The following is a 20,000-nucleotide window of genomic DNA, read 5'->3' as shown; positions in this document are numbered from 1 at the left end:
AACATAATTTATAAGGATATAATGAACCCAAAGGTACTAGTAAGTACTATACAAAAGAAACGGTTCCCTTTTCTACAATATAAATTAACAAGAGCTTTCATGAGTGACTGTCTGAAATCGTCTCAACTTCATTCATTGTCTATTAGTTAAATGCCATGACTCTTCCATCACCAGACAATTCTAATAACAACAATAATAATAATAATAATAATAATAATAATAATAATAATAATAATAATAATAAAATAATAATATGTTCACTACACATAAATTTTTTTTTTCATAAATTCACTCATCTTTTTTCTTAAAAAAATATGACAGTATGATACACAAAGAGGGAGAGAGAAGTCGTCCTTTGAGGACCATTTCATCTGCTTCTTCTTAATTAAGAAAAGGGTGTAGGATACCTAAGGATATCTAAGGAAAGGGAGAAAAGTCGCTCATTGTTGTATCTATCCTAATCGGGAGTTGGACACGCCCCGCGAGGGCTAGGACTTCTCTTGATGTCGGCAACGTTGACGATGGTGGTCGGGCTCTGCCCCCTGGAGGAGACACCCCCAGTTCCTAGGACGCTGCTGCTCTCCAGGGTTTCCTCGCCATTCAGTTTGTCTCTGTTCGCGGGGCCTCGCTGTTGCTGTCGCCTAGGTGCTGGTCCTGAATTCGTGGGGGAGAACACCAAAAATGTCATTGGTAAAAAAAAGATAAAAGAGGTGGCGGTTCATTGAATCCTAATGAGAGGACCAATCTTAAGAGTAGATTATGCGGATCTTTCGTAGATGGTGGTCCCCGAGGGTTTTCGGGGCTCGTTATCTAGGACTCATTTTTCTATTATTTGCAATCTATCGTTTATGCTTTTCACGGTAATCCCCAAATGTGGATACGTACCGGGTTCAAATCCGTCGGGGACACTATCTAGGAAAGATCGGTGAAGTTATGGGTATCACATCAATGAAAATCAGGCCTCATTATCAAAACATCTCTATACTTTTGTACAAAGACATCAGTTACTGCCTTCCTTCATTCTATACAAGAAAGTTATATAAAGGAATCTTAATTATTTATGAAAAGTTCGATGTGCCCCTCACAGCGAGAAACTATTGAAGCAATGAGTCATATTCTCTATGGTTTAGAAATCACCTGTTATTCTTGTTATGCGGTAAAATCATTTCATTAGATGATGTAAATCACTATGATGCAAGAGATGTATAAATAAAAGAACGCATATGTAATATAAAGAAAATCCTATCGTAAATGGCCGTTTGTAACTTAGGTATGTGTATCTAGTAAAAAGATCAGTAAATTCTACACACACACACACACATGTATATATATATATATATATATATATATATATAATATAATATATATATATATATATATATATATATATATATATAACAATTATTCCTTTTTACAGAAAATACAGTTCCATTGCTATGACAAAATGAAAAAGTACTATACATAACAACATTTTGTGAAAAAATCATACTTTTTTAGTATTAACTCTCCATGACGTCATCTTAACTTCAGCTATTACCACAGCGGTCTACTTTTCATTACCCTATATTCTAATGACAAATTTTTGTTAAACCCTCATCTATGGTTTATAAGGCCTTTTATCGAGGAATGACTTCAAGAATTTCCAGTTTCGAGACCTATTTCGGAGTTAAATTTCTTCATGCCGGCCACTACTTTATCCACAAGTTCACAAGCAAATAAACGACACGGTGGGTGTACCAATACAATGATATGTATATATATATATATATATATATATATATATATATATATATATATATATATATATATATATCTATATATATATATATATATATATATATATTCTGTATAAAGATATATATATATATATATAAAATGTGTGTGTGTGTGTGTGTGTGTGTGGTCAGCAGTTGTACCTAGGAATTGCTGCCCTACGGGCGGTAAAACTGGATACTAATTCGCTTTTGTGCAAATCGAAGTGGTTTATTGAAGGAGGTTGTGCACCCATTGTGTAAAAGAAATCTTGAATGTCAGATGAGCCTCTTTGCTTGAGCCAACAGTACTCAGCCATTGACCCGTGACGAATGCCTGGTAAAAACATAAATACTTCCACCATTCTTGGTGTGTTGTAAACCATCAAGCGAGAGGCATGGTAGGGTTTGAGACCCACGGTTGCAAGCACATTGCGAAAAGCAGGAAAGAAATCTATTTAAATCTTGGAATTTGTGATAACGGTGAAAGAATTTGAAATTAAGGGCAAAAGTAAAAGAGTTCAAAGGTTCCATCTAAGAATTTTGTGGATAAAATTGATCACAACCATAAAATATTTGTGCTCTAAAGTGTTCAGGATCCTTGAATGGAAAACTAAGAGATGAATCACGAGTTTTAAGGAGAAAGTATGAATTAATACTTGAGTGAGTTTGCATGAAAAAGAGTTGTGTCTTAAAGTATTTTGGCGTGAATTCATCTAGCTAGAATGGCAAGAGCCTGATGGAAATTTGATATGACGGATGTTTGGCAGTTTACAATGCATAGTTGTCATAAATGAACATTAATATGTTTACTTGGGAAGCTGCAAAATTACGTTAAGTGTCAGTAAACATGATTTTCAACTGATGCCACATAAGGTATGGCTTATTTACTCCTTATTTCGAATCATTGTTACAATTTTCCTGAGCCTTCTACCCGACAACCTTCAGTAATGGTGTTGCGGTTTAGCTGTGAGAGACTGTTTCCCTGAGCGCTGTGCCATGCCCGTATTTGTCACGTGAAGCCTTTCTGCCTGATGCATCAAGTCTGGATCATGACTGCGCTGGAATCTGTGGGACTTTCTGATTCTGACCTTCTGGTACACGTATATGAATAGATACATGCACATAAATACACACACATATAGTATACATACATACATACACACACACATATATATATATGTATATGTAATATTTATTTATTTATATATGTGTGTGTGCATGCATGCTTGTGTGTTTGTATATTTATATGTTGGTCTATATATCTTTATACAGGCTTCAAGGTGCAACTTGCAGTACACTCGCCAGCCAAGGAAGACTTCCCACTTAGACTCCTTTGCGAGTACGGGCTGATAGGCACTCTTTATAGCAAAGCCATGGTGCCTCTGCTTGACCGAAAGAACTCAATGTCTCTGGTAACTGCATATACATATACGTCTTTATGCATATATATATATATATAATATATATATATATATATATATATATATATATATATATATATATATATATATATTATATATATATATAAATATATATATATATACGTGAAAAGGAATTTGGCTGAACTGATGACAGTAAAATCTTTACATTCAGGTTCTGAGCAACATAATATCTCTCTCTCTCTCTCTCCTCTCTCTCTCTCTCTCTCTCTCTCTCTCTCACTGTGCGTGCGTACGCTCAAGCTTATGATAATGAGAGGGGTAAAATATTTCTTCAATTCCACCGATTTTCCCCGTTTTCTTGTCTTCTCATAAACTCTGACAACATCTTCCGATTTTCTTTCAAGGGGCAACTTCTTAATTGAGATTAATTTCCATTTAATTACATGAGAAGATTGGCGAATCTCTCCCTTCCCCCCGACTGCTCCAACTTTTAATCCAAGAATCAGATGAAGGGGGAAGGAGGAGGGGGAGGAGGAGGAGAAGGTCTCGCAGAGAGAACTCGGGATCCTATGAAAAGTACTGCAATTTCATTCTAGGATCAAAAATCACATGTGCTCATGAATATCAAAGGATAGAACATTTGCCGCGCAGGTGTATTTACGGGAGATTAGTGATGATGCGCGCATGTCAAATTTTGCATTGGATATATAAGTAAAAGATTCGTGTAGTTAGATCTGGAACTTGACTAATTATAAAAGGTGTCTTTTTACTGCGAATTAATGAATTGACTTATCATTTTCGAAGAGGCGTTACAGAATTAATGCACACTATCGCCATTTTCTTATAATGATTAGATGGATGGGTGAGGCGTCCTCGTGGCCTTATGAGCCTGAAGTAAGCAAAAAGCGGAGGAAGGCTGAGAAGGGGCCTAATTAACCCTTGGGAGGCATTACACTGTCTCTACGAAGGTGGAAGGTCATAAGAATGTGCAAAAATCGGATGAAGGGGAACATTCCAAAGCCCTTCGGGAGAGGTCAAGGACCAGACACCGAATTGATCAGTCAAAGGATTCCCACTGTCAAAACACGACCCCTAGACAAGATATAGAAAAGAAGCTTCACAGCGTCAGCCTCTTCACAGGGCTACACAGAAGGATCCTCAGTAGAATCTTGAACACTTTCTCTCTTTCTATTTCGCATGAAATGAAGGCCTTTCTGTTCCAATTTCTCTTTGCGCCTTCCAACCAGCTTTTCGACCATTTAGCAGCATTCCACTATCCTCACAAAACTTCCAAATTAGAAAACCTTTTCACTGCTTCCTAGCTTTTATTCGATTGGCCAAAGCAGCCTCCCCCCCCGCCCCCACCCGAAATGAACAGAGCAATCGTTTCACCTAAATTCACTTCCATATTCCTCTCAACCTCTACGTTGCCTCGTTCGGTTGCACTGGAAACCCTGTTTGGGTGGTCCTGTTATTTCGGCTCAGATCCCGAAATCTGATTCCACAGTCGCTTTCTTTCCCTCCCAACTCTTTGTAGGAGTTCTTCCGCCTTCCTTATTTCGCCCATTTTGTGAAAATCTTCTTTTATTATACTAATATATATGCATGTCTATATATATATATATATATATATATATATATATATTATATATATATATTTATATATGTATATAGTATATATTATATATCAAAGTAGCTAACTCATATGAGTATTTGGTGGTAAATGTATTAAAAACCTATAGAAAGAAAGAAGTTATTCACAAAATGGGCGATATATATATATATATATATATATATATATATATATATATATATATATATATATACAGTATACAAATGCCATATCTTTCCATGTTTTGACATCTAAATGTATCTAGCAGCTGACGTGTGTAACAACTGCTGAACAGTAAATCCCAATTGTATACACTTATTGCTAACAAAACAACTATTGTCCTCTTCATCGCTCGGTGCATAGAACATAATTTTCGAGTGTTACTGTCATCTTAACATATTCTCACGTGCTTTCCAAATTCTATCTAGATACTTCATGGTACCATAGGTAAGTAATCAACGCTCCCTTCCATTCAGTCAGTCTCTAGATGACTTCCTGTTTCAAAATATAAACAAACAAAATATAATAACTTTTTCTACTGACCATTTCGAAGAGGCCACCGGCGGAGCAAGAGTTGGCTTCTATGTTCGCCTTTGTTTGACATTTTAACTAATTGTTCTTCATTGACCATAATCTTATAGGTCTTTTGTAAAATTAAAAAGAAATCAAAGATCGACGCGACAGAGCTACATTTCTTCTGAATGCATATTGACAGAAAAAAGTAAAGGTAAGGTAATTCTACCCAGAAATGGTTACTTAATTATCATTGTCATATCAAGCATTGAATGAATTAAACTTTTCCATTTCAGTCACGAAGTCGAACACTGGATACTCGTTCTATTATCTTCACTCTCATTCTCTCCCGGCTTAACTGGAGCATCGTCAAGACGTGTTATCTAATCTCTCATCCGAGCAGACGGTTGCGCAGTCCCTAGAACTATGATGCATGACTGTCCTCGAGAAGTCTGTCCGGCAGGACTACCTTCTGTTTATCTTATATACATCCACAACACATTAAGATTACTGTGGCCCCAGATCGTTCTTTCCTCCCTCGTTAACAAACCTGTCAATCAACACTGCTGTCATGTGTCATTCTCAGCTTCTTATGTGCCAACTTGCATATCACATCCTTGTAATAGTGAGTTACGATACAGAATATAGTGCCTAAAATTGATTTTCGTCAAAAAGCAAAAATGAAGTTCAAATGATCACGTCCCAGCTACATAAACAATGCTTTTCACGCATTGCCAAGAAGTATAAACACACTCAAGGCCAAATGGAATTCTGTTCTGGTGGTTATTGGTTTGGGCTGTTTTTCTGTTCTAGTGGATTTCATGTCGAGTTTTCTGCCGAAACCCCTTTAAGGAACATTACATTGTAGAATTAGAAAAAGTATCTAAAACAGTATAGAAAGCAGAAAACTAAGACTTTCACTTATGAAGTATATATACACATGCACGCACCACGCACACACACGCGCGCACATACATACATATATACATACACACATATATATATATATATATATATATATATATATATATATATATATATATACATATATATATATATATATATATATATATATATATATATATATATATATATATATATATATATATATATATGCGTGTGTGTGTGTGCATGCAAATGTTTATGTCTATATGCCCACTGGCGTGAATGCTTTCCACAAGGACTGTCCGTGGAATTCAATGCTCGTCACTATATCTATTAACATTCTGGAATCACTTTTTTCCAGGGCTTGAAATAAGCGAATGTAAATCCGCAGAAGTTCCGAAGAATCTTAAATACAATTTATAGAATCGGTCAATTAACCACATTATAGAAAGAAATAGCATTAAGAAATGCATTGCCTGTCATTACCTAAGCTGATATTCATTAATGTTAAATTCTATATTTTTCTCGGGTTTTCTCTTGTATGCATTCATTGTCTCTGCTGTCATTTTTCTTCCAGCTGAGGATGATCCAACTAATATTTAGAGTTACTGTCATTGCATTTATAAGTCTTCTCCTGTTATGTTGTCAAATAATAATAATAATAATAATAATAATAATATAATAAAATAATAATAATAATAATAATAATAATAATAATAATAATAATAATACGTTTACGCATTCAATTACACTCACTAAATGAATAAATTATATATATATATATATATATATATATATATATATATATATATATATATATATATATATATACATATATATGTATATATATATATATATATATATATATATATATATATATACATATATTTAGTAATATACATAACTTGACAAAGAACGTCATTCCTCGATAAAGCCTTCACCGAAATAAAATACTCTGAAAACTTCGGTAAAGATTCTGTGGAAACATCTGAAGAAATATCTTAATCTAGTAAAAATTACAATGAATCTGAAAAAGACTATATTTTAGTACAGTGTGAATAATATGCATGAAAAGTGATCCTTGAATATCATAATATTTATGGATTTATTTCGACACAGACACGAGATATGCGCGTGTGTGTGTGTGTGTGTGTGTGTGTGTGTGTGTGTGTGTGTGTGTGTGTGTGTGTTTATGTGTGAGACAGAAGGGTTTACAACAAAGCAAAAGTAAAAGTTCGAACCAAAGGATGTAGTTTAACAAGACTTCGTAAATCTTTTACACACAAAATAAATGAGCATGTACATAAAATGGTCTTTTCTACAGTAAAAAAATATAAACAAAAAAGAAAGAAACTTAAAGGTAAGGACAATAATAGTTTCTACAATTTATAATATTATAAATTCATTTACAATGATAGTGTTTCTTTTAATAAAATTGTAAAAAATAATCATATCTAAACTGCCACCTGATACCTTGCTGTGGAATACAGACATAATATACACAAATTTATCGTTGTACGTAATGTACAAATCCCTTGATGTTATGATGCAGAAATTGTATTGTAACGTTTCATGAAACTTAAGGCTAACTTATTTTTTCTTTAAGAAATGGAAGCTCCAGTCTCTCCTGAAAGCTTCTATTTCGAATAAGATTCATGACGGAGACAATTGACAAACTCTTTTGCTATGTGAATACGTCATCTTTTTATTAACATATATTCGACTGTTATTAGGATTTCTTATCGCATGATGGCCACTTTTAACTGCAAAAGATAAACATCAAAAAGAAAAATAGAAGCCCATGTTAAAGACCAAGTAATTTCAAGATTTTCATCTTTAATTGGACTCATAAATTAGGATTAGGATCCGCAATGAAAAGGCATTTCCAAGAGCTCAGCTCATGTGATGAGGCGCCGCCTGATTAACATATTTTAGAGAACGATCACGTCCGCGCTCTCGAGTTTACTGACTATTCTCACTCTTACACCGCTCTCTTCTTGAAAAAGTACTAACACGCACACACATATTTATATGTTTATATCTATCTATCTATCTATCTATCTATCTATATATATATATATATATATATATATATATATATATATATATATATAACACACATATATATATATTATATATATCATATATATATATATAATATATATATGTGTGTGTGTGTGTGTGTGTGTGTATTCATATGTATGTTTTATATGTATATGTATATATATACATATATATATATATATATATATATATATATGTATATATATATATATATATATATATATATATATATATATATATATATATATATATATATATATATATATATAACGTGTGGGTATGTGTGTGTGGTACATTCATAATTATACGTATTTTAATGTGTATGTCATTTTGTTCTGTGAACTATTGGAATGTGCATGAGTGTGCTGGTGTTTGCACGTTTTCGTGGAAGTGTCTACTCTTCGGCATTTACTGACTACTGAATATTATTAGTGTTGACTTTTTCTTTGTAGATTTGTAGGTATCGTTTCCAGCCTGACTTTCCCTAAAAACTTTTCGAGATACCGACTTCTGCATTCTTTTTCTACCTCCTTTTTTGTATTTCGAATACAATTTTTTCGGCTGATTCTGGGGTTTTCAATAATTCATGCATCCAATGTATTTTTCTCTTACTTTTTCTAATGGAGGTCTAAGTTTATTTCGACGGATTATAAAATTAAGTTTTGAGGGGCAATTGCTTTCCTTCCCCATTCTTGGATTTTCAGCTCTTTTGAATGAATTAACGATACTTGGAACGTTTCCAGCTGGTTCGTCCCCGACTTTTGAGAGACCTACATAATACCAAGGTGGTCTTTTATAGCTGGTTTCTCTGATAGGCAAAAATACAAAGGAATGAACAATCTGAATATTCTTTCACGATTATGATGAATAAGCAGGTAAATGTTGCCATCATGGTTTCCAGTGCAAACCATCATTTATTTCCTTACGTTATACACAGTCGCGCATTCAATTTAGTACAACTTGAATTTTTACGGAAAAATTTTCTAGTTACTACTTTCATTATTCTTAGAACAACAAACAAGAATGACCAAGTGAATATCATTTTTAGATAAGAAATTAATACTAAGAACATTACATCATAATGAGAAAGCATTACCATTGCAGAAGTCCAGATCTGTAATTGTGGCTGTATGTCATTTTTTCTGCTCTTCATTAACAAAATAAAAAATAATTGATTATATTCAGCATCATTGGCTGAAACTAAATGTAAATAAACCTTATTTTACATGAAGCAAAAACAACAACAACAACAACAGGAACAACAATAGTAGTCATGATTTCATAACAATAACATTCATTAAACATATATTTACAAAATACGAGTAGTTATTCAGGCATTCGATGTATAGTATCATATGTGCAGATTCCTCTCATCAGTGCTGTTCAATCACCAATTCTAGAGGCAAGCATTCCTTTGACAGCGAAGAAAGAGAGGACACTTACCATCCTTATGACATTCAACTTCATTTGTGTCTGAACCCACATCACAATATGGCACATCAGCTTTGGATGCAACTTCTGTGATTATTACTCTTCCCATACATACGAGGGCTACAAAATGACCTCGTCTTCAAAAGTCTCAATTTAACTGCATTATAATCAGTTAGAAATATGAAAGTCCTAAGTTCTCAATTGCATTTGATTTAGTTGCCACAAATGACCTCAGATTATGTGTACTTACATGTTGGAATAACAATAGCTAAGGGCACTGCAACACCATTTGCTCATAATTCAGCCTTAATACGAACATCATTCGTAATGAAGCCTCTGAGTATGACAATGAAGGAAAGCATTACATTATCTTCCCACAATCTCAAGTTTTTGTTTTAAAATTTACCTAAATTTCTAACTTCAACCGATGCACGATTACCATGCCTTAGACTTTGGTATGAACAGTTCTCTCTCTCTCTCTCTCTCTCTCTCTCTCTCTCTCTCTCTCTCTCTCTCTCTCTCTCTCTCTCTCTCTTTTATGTGCATTACATTCCACCACTTCCAATGTTAAAATTGCCTTTTTGTCTGGCCACCTTAGCTGTAGATGAGATAATTTGCTAAGCAAGTGTCAATATTCTAATGTTACAAGCCTACCATTATTAATTCCAGGAATATTACTGTAAGCTACTCAAGACTGCAATATTCTTAACTAATAATTGTGTAACATCTTCACTTTGAACATTAATCATCGCTCTCTCTCTCTCTCTCTCTCTCTCTCTCTCTCTCTCTCTCTCTCTCTCTCTCTCTGCAAGAACTGAATGTAAAATGGAGACGGAAATTTGCCAGAGTGAAGAGATTTTATTGTAAATTTTTACTAAAAAACTATTCAAAACATTGGTTCCTTAAAAAAAATCTTTAGCCTGATTTAATTAAATATTATTGTAAAGATCGATATTCTAATAACATGAACTATTTCTAACTTCGAAATTACGGAGAACTTTATCCATTTCTTTTATTAGAAACCTGATTACTGACAACCGTGTAGATCTGAAAAGTTTAGTGGCGAGTGAATATTTTTCATTTTTTATCTTATAATATTAAACTAGAATTTCAGTCCAGGACAAAAGGAACTCAACATTTTCAAGCTGAATAAAGCAGTGAATCACAATTTTTTTTTTTTTTTTTTTTTGCTCTGTAAGATTTTTTCTTATTTCCTTTTTTATACGAAATGTCTTTTGAGTAAAAAAAATTTTTCTTGCACTGAGAGTAGAGAGTGGAGCAATAGATTTTGGTGGTCATGTGTTGTGCATATTTGTTTTTACTATTTTCTTTTAGCTTTTCTGCCAATGATTTTCTTTTTCCAAAGGAGGGCATTGTCTTTTTTTACAGAGTTCTTGTTCAATGCCTTTGTGCTTTTGTTTACAGCAAAAGGTTTATCCTTTTGTCTTTCGCACTGATACCCTTAAAGGACAAGAGACATGGAGGGAGAAAACTACCCGTCAGACAGTGTAGTCACTGGAGGACAAATGTGTTTCATTCTTCGCAAATGTTATTCCGTGAAGAATGACAGGGCGAAAATAATATTGCATCGAATGAAGATAATATTTTGACAAGATCCTATTTCCGTCAGAAACTGAAGAAAGGAAATGGCTGCAAGGTGGAAGGACATGAATCGAGAGAGATAGAAGGAAATAAATCGAGAGTAAACAGACCAAGAAACAGAAGCTGGAAATTACAGAAAAAGACGAGTTAATGAAAACAATTGACGACATCCACAAAAATGTTACCAGATTCACAGTCTACCCTTAATAATCCGACCACGATCATTTCTTTTGTTGCTTTTGAAATGGAAGTGAGATAGATACTCGGCGTAATGACAGTAGTGCTACTGTGTGTCCTGCGTGGATTAAGTGAACGCTTCTCAATGACCGAAAAGGGATGGAAAGTGATGCTGCATTCTTCTTCTAAGCATTGACGTGAATCATCTATTCGATTTGCAATTTGACTTTCATTTCTAGAAAAGATGAATAATAAGTGACAATAAAAGAGAAAACGGTCGGATTAATTGGGTGGACTGTAAAATTGGGTAATGAACCCCAAATCCTAAATTGATTCAAGATTTTTTCCGTTATTGTTTTCAAACTTTTAAACAGAAATACATTCTCTTTTGTCTAGCATGCAAATAATTAATTCTGATGTTCATTATTCAGTTCATTCCACTTTTTGGTTGATATGAAGTGATTTTTCTAACTTAACAAAAGTTTCTATGAAATCGGTTTCCTTTCTTAGACGCATATCGTGTTCGGAAGATAAGGATAGACTGGTGAACGCTTATGTTTTATTAATTCTTATTATACATATACATATAGCAGATGCAGATTTTCTGAAGGCACAGTTTATTTACACAAATGTTATTCATTTTTCGTACAGCTAGAATTGGACATTTTTAATTCTTCATTTATATACAAATACCTGTCAGCCATTAGGACTTTGCAATGGTTGTGTTTGGCATGGTCACCCCACTTATCCTTTAAAGAAAACGGGAGTTAGGTGACCTGTGTCTTGGGCCGAAGGCGGGTTTCGACGGGACGGGATGCATAGCCGGGGATGGGGAACGTACGCTACCTATGGATCTGTAGCCTCCTTCTACGTTAAACTCCAGCGGATACCATCTTCACTTAACTCTCCATGTTGGGAGCTTTTATTCTTCCTTACCTCTCTCTGTGTTTTTTTTTTCTTCTTTTTTTTTGTACTTTAGTTTCAAATAAATCAATTTCATACTGTACTCGGTGAAAAGGGAGCATCTTCACACTCTTGTTAGGGGGGAAAAATTATACAAAACTTGGTAGCCTACTACTTTCCGGTATCAACAAAGGCTAAGCATGTTTTGTTTGTACGTGCGAGGAGATATGTCTCTTTCTCTTGAGGTCAGAGTTTTCACATTAAAAGAAATATGTAAGCATTCTTACTTGAGCAACGTGACGCACCAAAATGTCAGTCATTACATTACATCTAATTTTGGACAATAATGCCCTTGTGACGCCCACTTACAGGCAAACGATTAGTAACGAATCAAACAAAAGATTTATACTTAGCCTTTTCTCGACCCAAAACGTAGCGGCCAAGACGGGGAGATACAAGGGACAACAAGATCAGAAGAATTTTGAACTGTTTGATGACTTCAAATCTGATTACATTGTTTGGGTTGCTTTTCCCGTCTCCTCTGGCCCGCCCTCCAGCCAAAACACAACAGATTATCGGTATATCTGGACAAGAAATCCTGAACAGGAAACACACACGTACGCACTCAACAAACATCAGGAGAGAGAGAGAGAGAGAGAAGAGAGAGAGAGAGAGAGAGAGAGAGAGAGAGAGAGAGAGAGAAAGAGAGAGAGAGAGAGAGAGAGAGAGAGAATTTTGACAGAGGATACGGTAGAACTTAGGTTTCCCTGTTTGTAAAGCATAATTTGATTAAATGAAAACGTAGTAAAAAGTGATAACAAAACTACAATCATCTGCAGTGAGGCGTACTATAATGTAACAATACGAACAGCAAAAATATCAAGTAAACTGGCAAGTAATGAGCTTGATAAAGGCACCATGACATTCTGAAATGCCGACTAGAAGTGTTCAACAGAAGAGGCAAAAAAATGGCTGAACTAAGCATGGCACTCATGGAATTACCTGGATTCAGGAAGTTGAGAACTTTAACAGTACCTAAAGCTGCTGAATCTGGCTTCCAATGTTTATATTCATGAGAGAGAGAGAGAGAGAGAGAGAGAGAGAGAGAGAGAGAGAGAGAGAGAGAGAGAGAGAGAGAGAGAGAGAGAGAGAAAGTAATGTGCTTTTAGAAGAGCTAAAGAAAAACTAGAATCTTGTCAAATGGAAAGAAATGCTGTCCAGGAGTTAAAATCTTGTCCAGATACCAGCAAATGTTGGAGAAATTTATCGAAAAAAAACATGTCAAAACATATAACCTGAACATGACATAGTAGTTCAAACAAGGGGGAGTGGGGAGGGAGAACTGGGGATTCCTTAACCAGGAATACCTGAGCATGAGACCCGAACTCATTACCTGTTTCACAAAAATATCATTAGGTAAAGTTTCGGGTACAACTGTCATAATACATGTACCCCAAATCTCTTAAAGGTACATTTGGGTCATGTAGTAGGATCCAGCAAAACGAATGTGGACATTTCTTCTTTCTTTGAACAAAGATGGGAATATTTTCAATGACATGATGCCTGATTGCCTATGTATGCATGAAAGCTTTCTGTCTAGATTCATTCGTGTCACTTCAAAACCTGAAAGCAAGTTAACAAAAGGAAAATACGGATTAAGGAATCGGTTCAAGGGTGAAGAGCTGTAAATGAAGAAATGCTGTAGATGTCCATAAGTTTACAATTTACGATGACTTTGTAAGAATTGAATAAAATTCTAGGTATTCCAAAAGATAAAAGAAAGAAAATAGCCATTCTGGGTCCTTTGCTGGATCCTACCTTTGATTTCGGAGTGATCTGAGTAGAGAGAGGATCTGTGAAACATACCCGAAAAATATTGTAAGTGATCGATTTCAGTTGTGAATAGAAAATTGCCCAGAATAACAAAACTTTTTTGGCTCTTGCCAGGACAAAAACAATGTAGCAAAACTAGATTTCTTTCTCGAAGGAATTTTCCACACTTAACAACTGAAACCTTTTCTATTGATCTAGACGTCACTTGTTTTTTTGGGGATGGCGGGCTATCAGCTATTATTGCAAAGGAGAAGAGGAGTTTTATGAAGGCGCAGGGCTTTAAGGAAATGTCCGTGATCCTTCATAGAACAAACAATAGCCTTCCATAAAACAGAAAAGTAAAATATAATGTTACAATTGACCAGCAGAACATATCAGACATGGATAAAAATCTCTAGAGTCAGATTTGCTGACTGTCTCTACAACAAGAACTGGTGCGGCAAGAACTGCTGCAAACAAGTTGCTTTATTACTTTAAACATTAGGCAATTCCACTTAATCATTCTACTAGCAATTCAACAAATTCTAAAGAAGAAAAAAATATGTTCACTTAAAATTTTTCAGAAATAATAACGCAACGAGTCCCTTGACTTCGTGGGAAAACCGTCATCGACATTCTGACAAAGTTCTGTTGTAAAGACAGTCAAAATTCATCACAGATTCTGGGAAATGAAATTTCAGACATAGTGCTTCAGAGTTTGGACGCAGAAGTTTCTCAGTCACTCACTTGTGCCGGGATGAACAAATGATCAGATAATGAAAGTCTCAAACTCATTAAAACAAAACAAATAATATATATATATATATATATATATATATATATATATATATATATATATATATATATATATATATATATATATATATATATATGTTTCCTCTTAACCAAATATGATAAGAAATAACTCCCTAAGCAAAGTGACTAAAAGACTTCTATATCCAATACAGAGAAAGTCCGATAACAATCATAAGCTCTTTTTTTCGTAAGGCTTTCACAATAAGTTCTATTTTACTTTGATTAATTAATTAACTTAGGATGTATATTTACAACCATGTAAATATACAGAATTTATGGAGGAGACTCCCTTATAGTTTACATTTCTTGCGGCATTTGCTCGTTATTTGGAAATGAGCTAAAAACATCTAATTACTGGTTGTGTGTGTGTGTGTGTGTGAGTGTGTGGTGCAATAAACTGTAAGATTTACCATTGTCAAAAAAGAGCTTATGGATGAAATCAAACTTCCTCAGTCGTAACAAAACATTACTGCCAAAGATGAAAGTAAGTATATATATATACTATATATATATATATATATATATATATATATATATATATATATATATATAAGTATATATATATATATATATAAAACATTGTTTGTGTACGTGTTGATTGGTAATATTTGCACATATTCTGAAGAATGGGCCATTCTCCATAACAAAGCCCGCTGGAGATGAGAAAGAAAATGAATTCTTGCATTATCTGGTACAAAGATCTATATACAAAATAGATTAACATTTATATGGGCATTGTCAAGCTAATATTAATGGCTGCTTTTCAGTTAGGGATTCATAAAACTCGAGTCAGTGTTAGTGTCACCCCATATGGCAAGAAATAACAATGAGTGTTGATGATAGGCAGAGCGGCAGCGCTCAGCTACATTTGAGACCCGAAATGGATTGACTCCCTCTCCAGGCACTGGATTTCAACTCACAATCATAACACATACGAGTGACGTAACTCCTGGCTTGATATGACTAAGTTAACCTGATAAAATCAATGACAATTTTTGTTACTCGTGATGCTAAGAATAAGAGCGGCTCATAAAAGTCCTGACTGTGCCTGAGAACTCAAGATTATAACTCAAATCCACCACAAAAATAAGGTATATGCAAATGACACTGTTGTAGGAATTGCCTCTGAAATGACCATAATTACGCGAATATCTTCATGTTGATATTTCTTGAACTCCATTCGAAACTGGTTTCAGGACAAAGATAGTCGACTGTGTTCATTGTTTCTTTTCCCGTCAAATCGCAGCCAAATGAGAACAGTTTCGTTTCAGCAAACTATTGGTCAAATATTGATATTCTTCTCCTCCTTTCAAGAGAGACGGAATGATTCATTTTAATTACAGATAATAACTAGTTCGTAAAGAAACTTCTCGTTACTGAAGAATTTCGTGAGAATCAAGGTCTATAGAGACCTTGGCGAGAACGATCTTGATGCTTCGGTGTCCTCGTTTATATTGGTTCAAATTCTGTGTGAAATGAAAATGCAGACTTTATCACCTGACAACACCCCGAGTCGCACTCAACTGAGGACGAGGAGCTTCGAGGGACTCGTGTGAGAGAACGGGAGCAGCAGGACCCTGGGCATAAACAACGCTCGGCTCGGTTCCTTCGTTCACGAGAATATTCTACATATTAGGTAACGTTATCTTTCTCTTTTATGGACTCCGTTTTGTTAAGTCAGGGACTAATTTGTCTCTTTCTGGAGTGTTGGTTTTACAACTGATACATCTGGACACGTTTTTACCAATATCTCTCTCTCTCTCTCTCTCTCTCTCTCTCTTTGTATGTGTGTGTGTGCGTGCGTGTGAGGAGATGATTGCACAAGATGGAACGAGGTTTGGAAGGGGAGATGGAGCAGGGAGCTCAAGTAGTGATGCAGGATTGGCGAGGGGACCGGCCAAAGGTAAATTGGCCCTGAATTAATAGGCAAAATGGGCAAAATAGGGGTTGTAATTGGTTAGTGGCCGGCGTTGTCCTGCTTCCCAATCCCCTTCTCCCTCTCTGGATGGGTAATTGAACTCAAATGACTCGGAAATGGACACGTTGTACATTGGAAACTCCTAATGAATATCTTTCATAAAACACGCTCTCTCTCTCTCTCTCTCTCTCTCTCTCTCTCTCTCTCTCTCTCTCAGATATATATATAGGTCATGACATTTATTACACATTTATCCAGATTCCCTAAACGTAATATTAGCCATGATTTTCTATTGATTTCTTTTCTAAATCAGAAAGTAATCGAAGAAAACTTTAAATTTATGAAAGAACTTCTGCGATTTGAGTCAATGCAGATACAACTATTTTACTTAGTCCTTCTTAGGGCATAAATAACTATTAGCATATAAACACTAATAAACAGAGGGTTTCTTAGCATTTTCACGGAGAAAGAAAAATGTGGGTATAAAGAATAAATTGACAGTCATTCTCTTCTTTGGAACAGAGGCTTGCACAACTTAGCTTACTGGCTGAAGTATACAACCCTCTGTTCCAAAGGAGAGAATGACGGTCAATTTATTCTTTATACCCAAATTTTTCTCTTTCTCCGTGGAAATGCTAAGAAACCCTCTGTTTATTAGTGTTTATATGCTAATAGTTATTTATGCGCTAAGAAGGACTAAGTAAAATCGTTGTATCTGCTTTGACTCAAGTCGTTCACTTAACTTAAAGTGCGGTCACAGAAGCTCTTTCATAAATTTAAAGTTTTATTCGATTACGTTCTGATTTAGAAAAGAAATCAATAGAAAATCATGGCTAATATTACGATTAGGGAATCTGGATAAATGTGTAAATGGCTTTCTGTAATAAGAGTCATGACCTACATATATGTATTTAATTCTGTAGCTCACGCTCTCTTGAATGTGTATAATAATAACAACACTCTAGGGATTAGATGATGATTAATTCATGTTGGCCCCCTTTCTCTGTCTCTAAATATATATTATATATATATATATATATATATATAAATATATATATATATATATAATATATACATATTATATATAGTATATATATATATATCTATATATATATATATAATGATATATATATTAGAGACAGAGAAAGGGGGCCAACAAGAATTAAACATCATCTAATCCTTAGAGTGTTGCACAGAGCGAGAGGGAGAGAGAAAGATAAATAACTTTCAGTCAGGGCTTAGAAAGAGTTGCTGTAGGAGAAGTAGACAGTTGTATGGAATTGGGGAGATTATAGGAGATAAATTCCATGGCCGATATCCCTCCCTCACACATCTCGTCCAATGAACATCGTTCTTGCACTGAATGGAAATTGAAAATATTCGTCAATAACCAAAGGAACAAAACGAGCACTTTGTGCACAGGAATTCCGCGAGAAAGAGAGTAAATCGACAACATAGGAACCTCCAGATGGAGAACATTGATTCGTTTTTTCTTCCGCCTTTGACTCTTTTCATATGAGAATGAGAAACAAACTTTATCGATGATTTGAATAATTGTATTCGGAATTGAACGAAAAGCGAGATAGCGAAACTTACATTTATTTTTTATTTCGTCAACACCAAACGTCAAAGTTACTTTGATCTTGAAATTTCATCTGAATCGTTTGGAATTGTTTAGCAATAATAACGTCCGAGAAAAGACTAAATGAATCGCGTAGCCACAGTCGCTTCAGAGGAACTCCTGTCAACAGAAGGGTTTGCAGTCGCCATTGAAATGTCAACATCTCCGTTTCAAAGGGTTGCTCAGTTTCGTTGCATAATAGAGGTAACCGTATATATATCATTTCAGACGTTAAAACAGTCATTGTACGTTACTACAAATAATGGTTTGGATACGTAGAAAATAAAAAAAAAATTATAATGCAACTGAATGAAAGGCAGGAATTACGAAAAAAATATATATATTGGAACCAATGCCCTTAAATACTTCGTAGTTAGTTTTATCATACTGGTTTTAAATTCACCTTACATTAGTAAACACTATAGACACTTTACACACATGGCTTATAGAAGGGCGCTAGATTTGGCACATTCTGACACGGTGACTGAGAGTCAGGGGGCAGAGAACACGACAGGGTCCGCATGGCAAAGCAATCTTAAGAACACTAACTGACCTGTTACATATACTTTTTATCTTTCTTTCCGTCATGTTTTCTTTGGAATTACTCTTTCCTCCTTACTTGACAACAGGACCCAGCATTGCTCTCCCCACTGACAATCCAGCACCATGGGCGCCGCTTCCGACGCCCACTATCACAAGAATAGAGTGTATAAATGTGTGTGAATATGTGTATGAATGTGTTTGCGTCTCTGTGTTTGTGCATACGACGAAAAAAAACGCCCTTCGCACCCTACTTTCTGTATCTGTACTAAAGCTGTTTTTGTGATCGTTGTTGGAGCTGAAATGACTGATGTTGTGTTAATGATATTGTTTTGTTCCGCCCACACACACTGCCACCACCTCCACCTGTCAGTCAGTACAAGGGAGATGAACCAACTTAGTAAATGATTCGTGTTGCAAGGGGTGTGGGGGAGGGAGGGAGGGAGGGATAGTCAGAAAATACCCGTGATCCATTCGTCTCACACAATAGGCTTAAGATCTGGGGCGGGCGGACTCATCGCCTGAGCGGTGGGGGTGGTGGGCGTGTTGATGGGAGGCGTGTTGACAGATGCCGGAGAAGAGACGGAAGGCGGCTCGCTCTGACTGTTCTCGCTGTCGCACTCGCTGCCGTCGGAGTTCTTCTTTCCGGCACTGCAGGCGTTGTGCGTTTTGACGTGCTTGCTGAGGTGGTCCGACCGCATGAACCTCTTGTTGCACACTGGACACGCGAACCGCTTCTCACCTGTGTGGGTGCGTAGATGACGCTGTAGTTCATCGGATCGCGTGAACCTTTTCCCACAAAAGAGCCAGTTGCAAACAAAAGGGCGCTCACCCGTGTGCCAGCGTAGATGCGCCTTCAGATGGGACGTCTTGCCGTAAACCTTCCCGCAGCCAGGGATGTGGCAAGAGTGGATGTTCCTTTTCCGTAGGTGGGCACCTGCAGGGCCAAGACGGTCAGCTTCCTGGCAGT

General features: G+C 35.6%; 1 protein-coding gene across 3 annotated transcripts in view; it reads right to left on the bottom strand.

The window, feature by feature from the left end:
* LOC135206077 (transcription factor Sp9-like) overlaps positions 1-20,000 on the bottom strand; it is a 109,428-nt gene that overhangs the window by 859 nt on the left and 88,569 nt on the right. For 2 of the 3 annotated variants that reach the window (XM_064237280.1, XM_064237289.1), the window contains exon 2: positions 18,028-20,000. This exon is cut by the window's right edge and continues 898 nt beyond it. In XM_064237280.1, coding sequence (XP_064093350.1) covers positions 19,510-20,000 — 491 coding nt within the window. In that variant the 3' untranslated portion in view covers positions 18,028-19,509. Of the gene's footprint in view, positions 655-18,027 lie in introns of those variants that run through there. The other variant, XM_064237300.1, reaches the window with a different exon arrangement.

Source organism: Macrobrachium nipponense, chromosome 11 (genome assembly GCF_015104395.2).
Source record: "Macrobrachium nipponense isolate FS-2020 chromosome 11, ASM1510439v2, whole genome shotgun sequence".
Taxonomy (NCBI): Eukaryota; Metazoa; Arthropoda; class Malacostraca; order Decapoda; family Palaemonidae; genus Macrobrachium; species Macrobrachium nipponense.
This window is presented reverse-complemented; position numbering and strand designations above follow the sequence as displayed.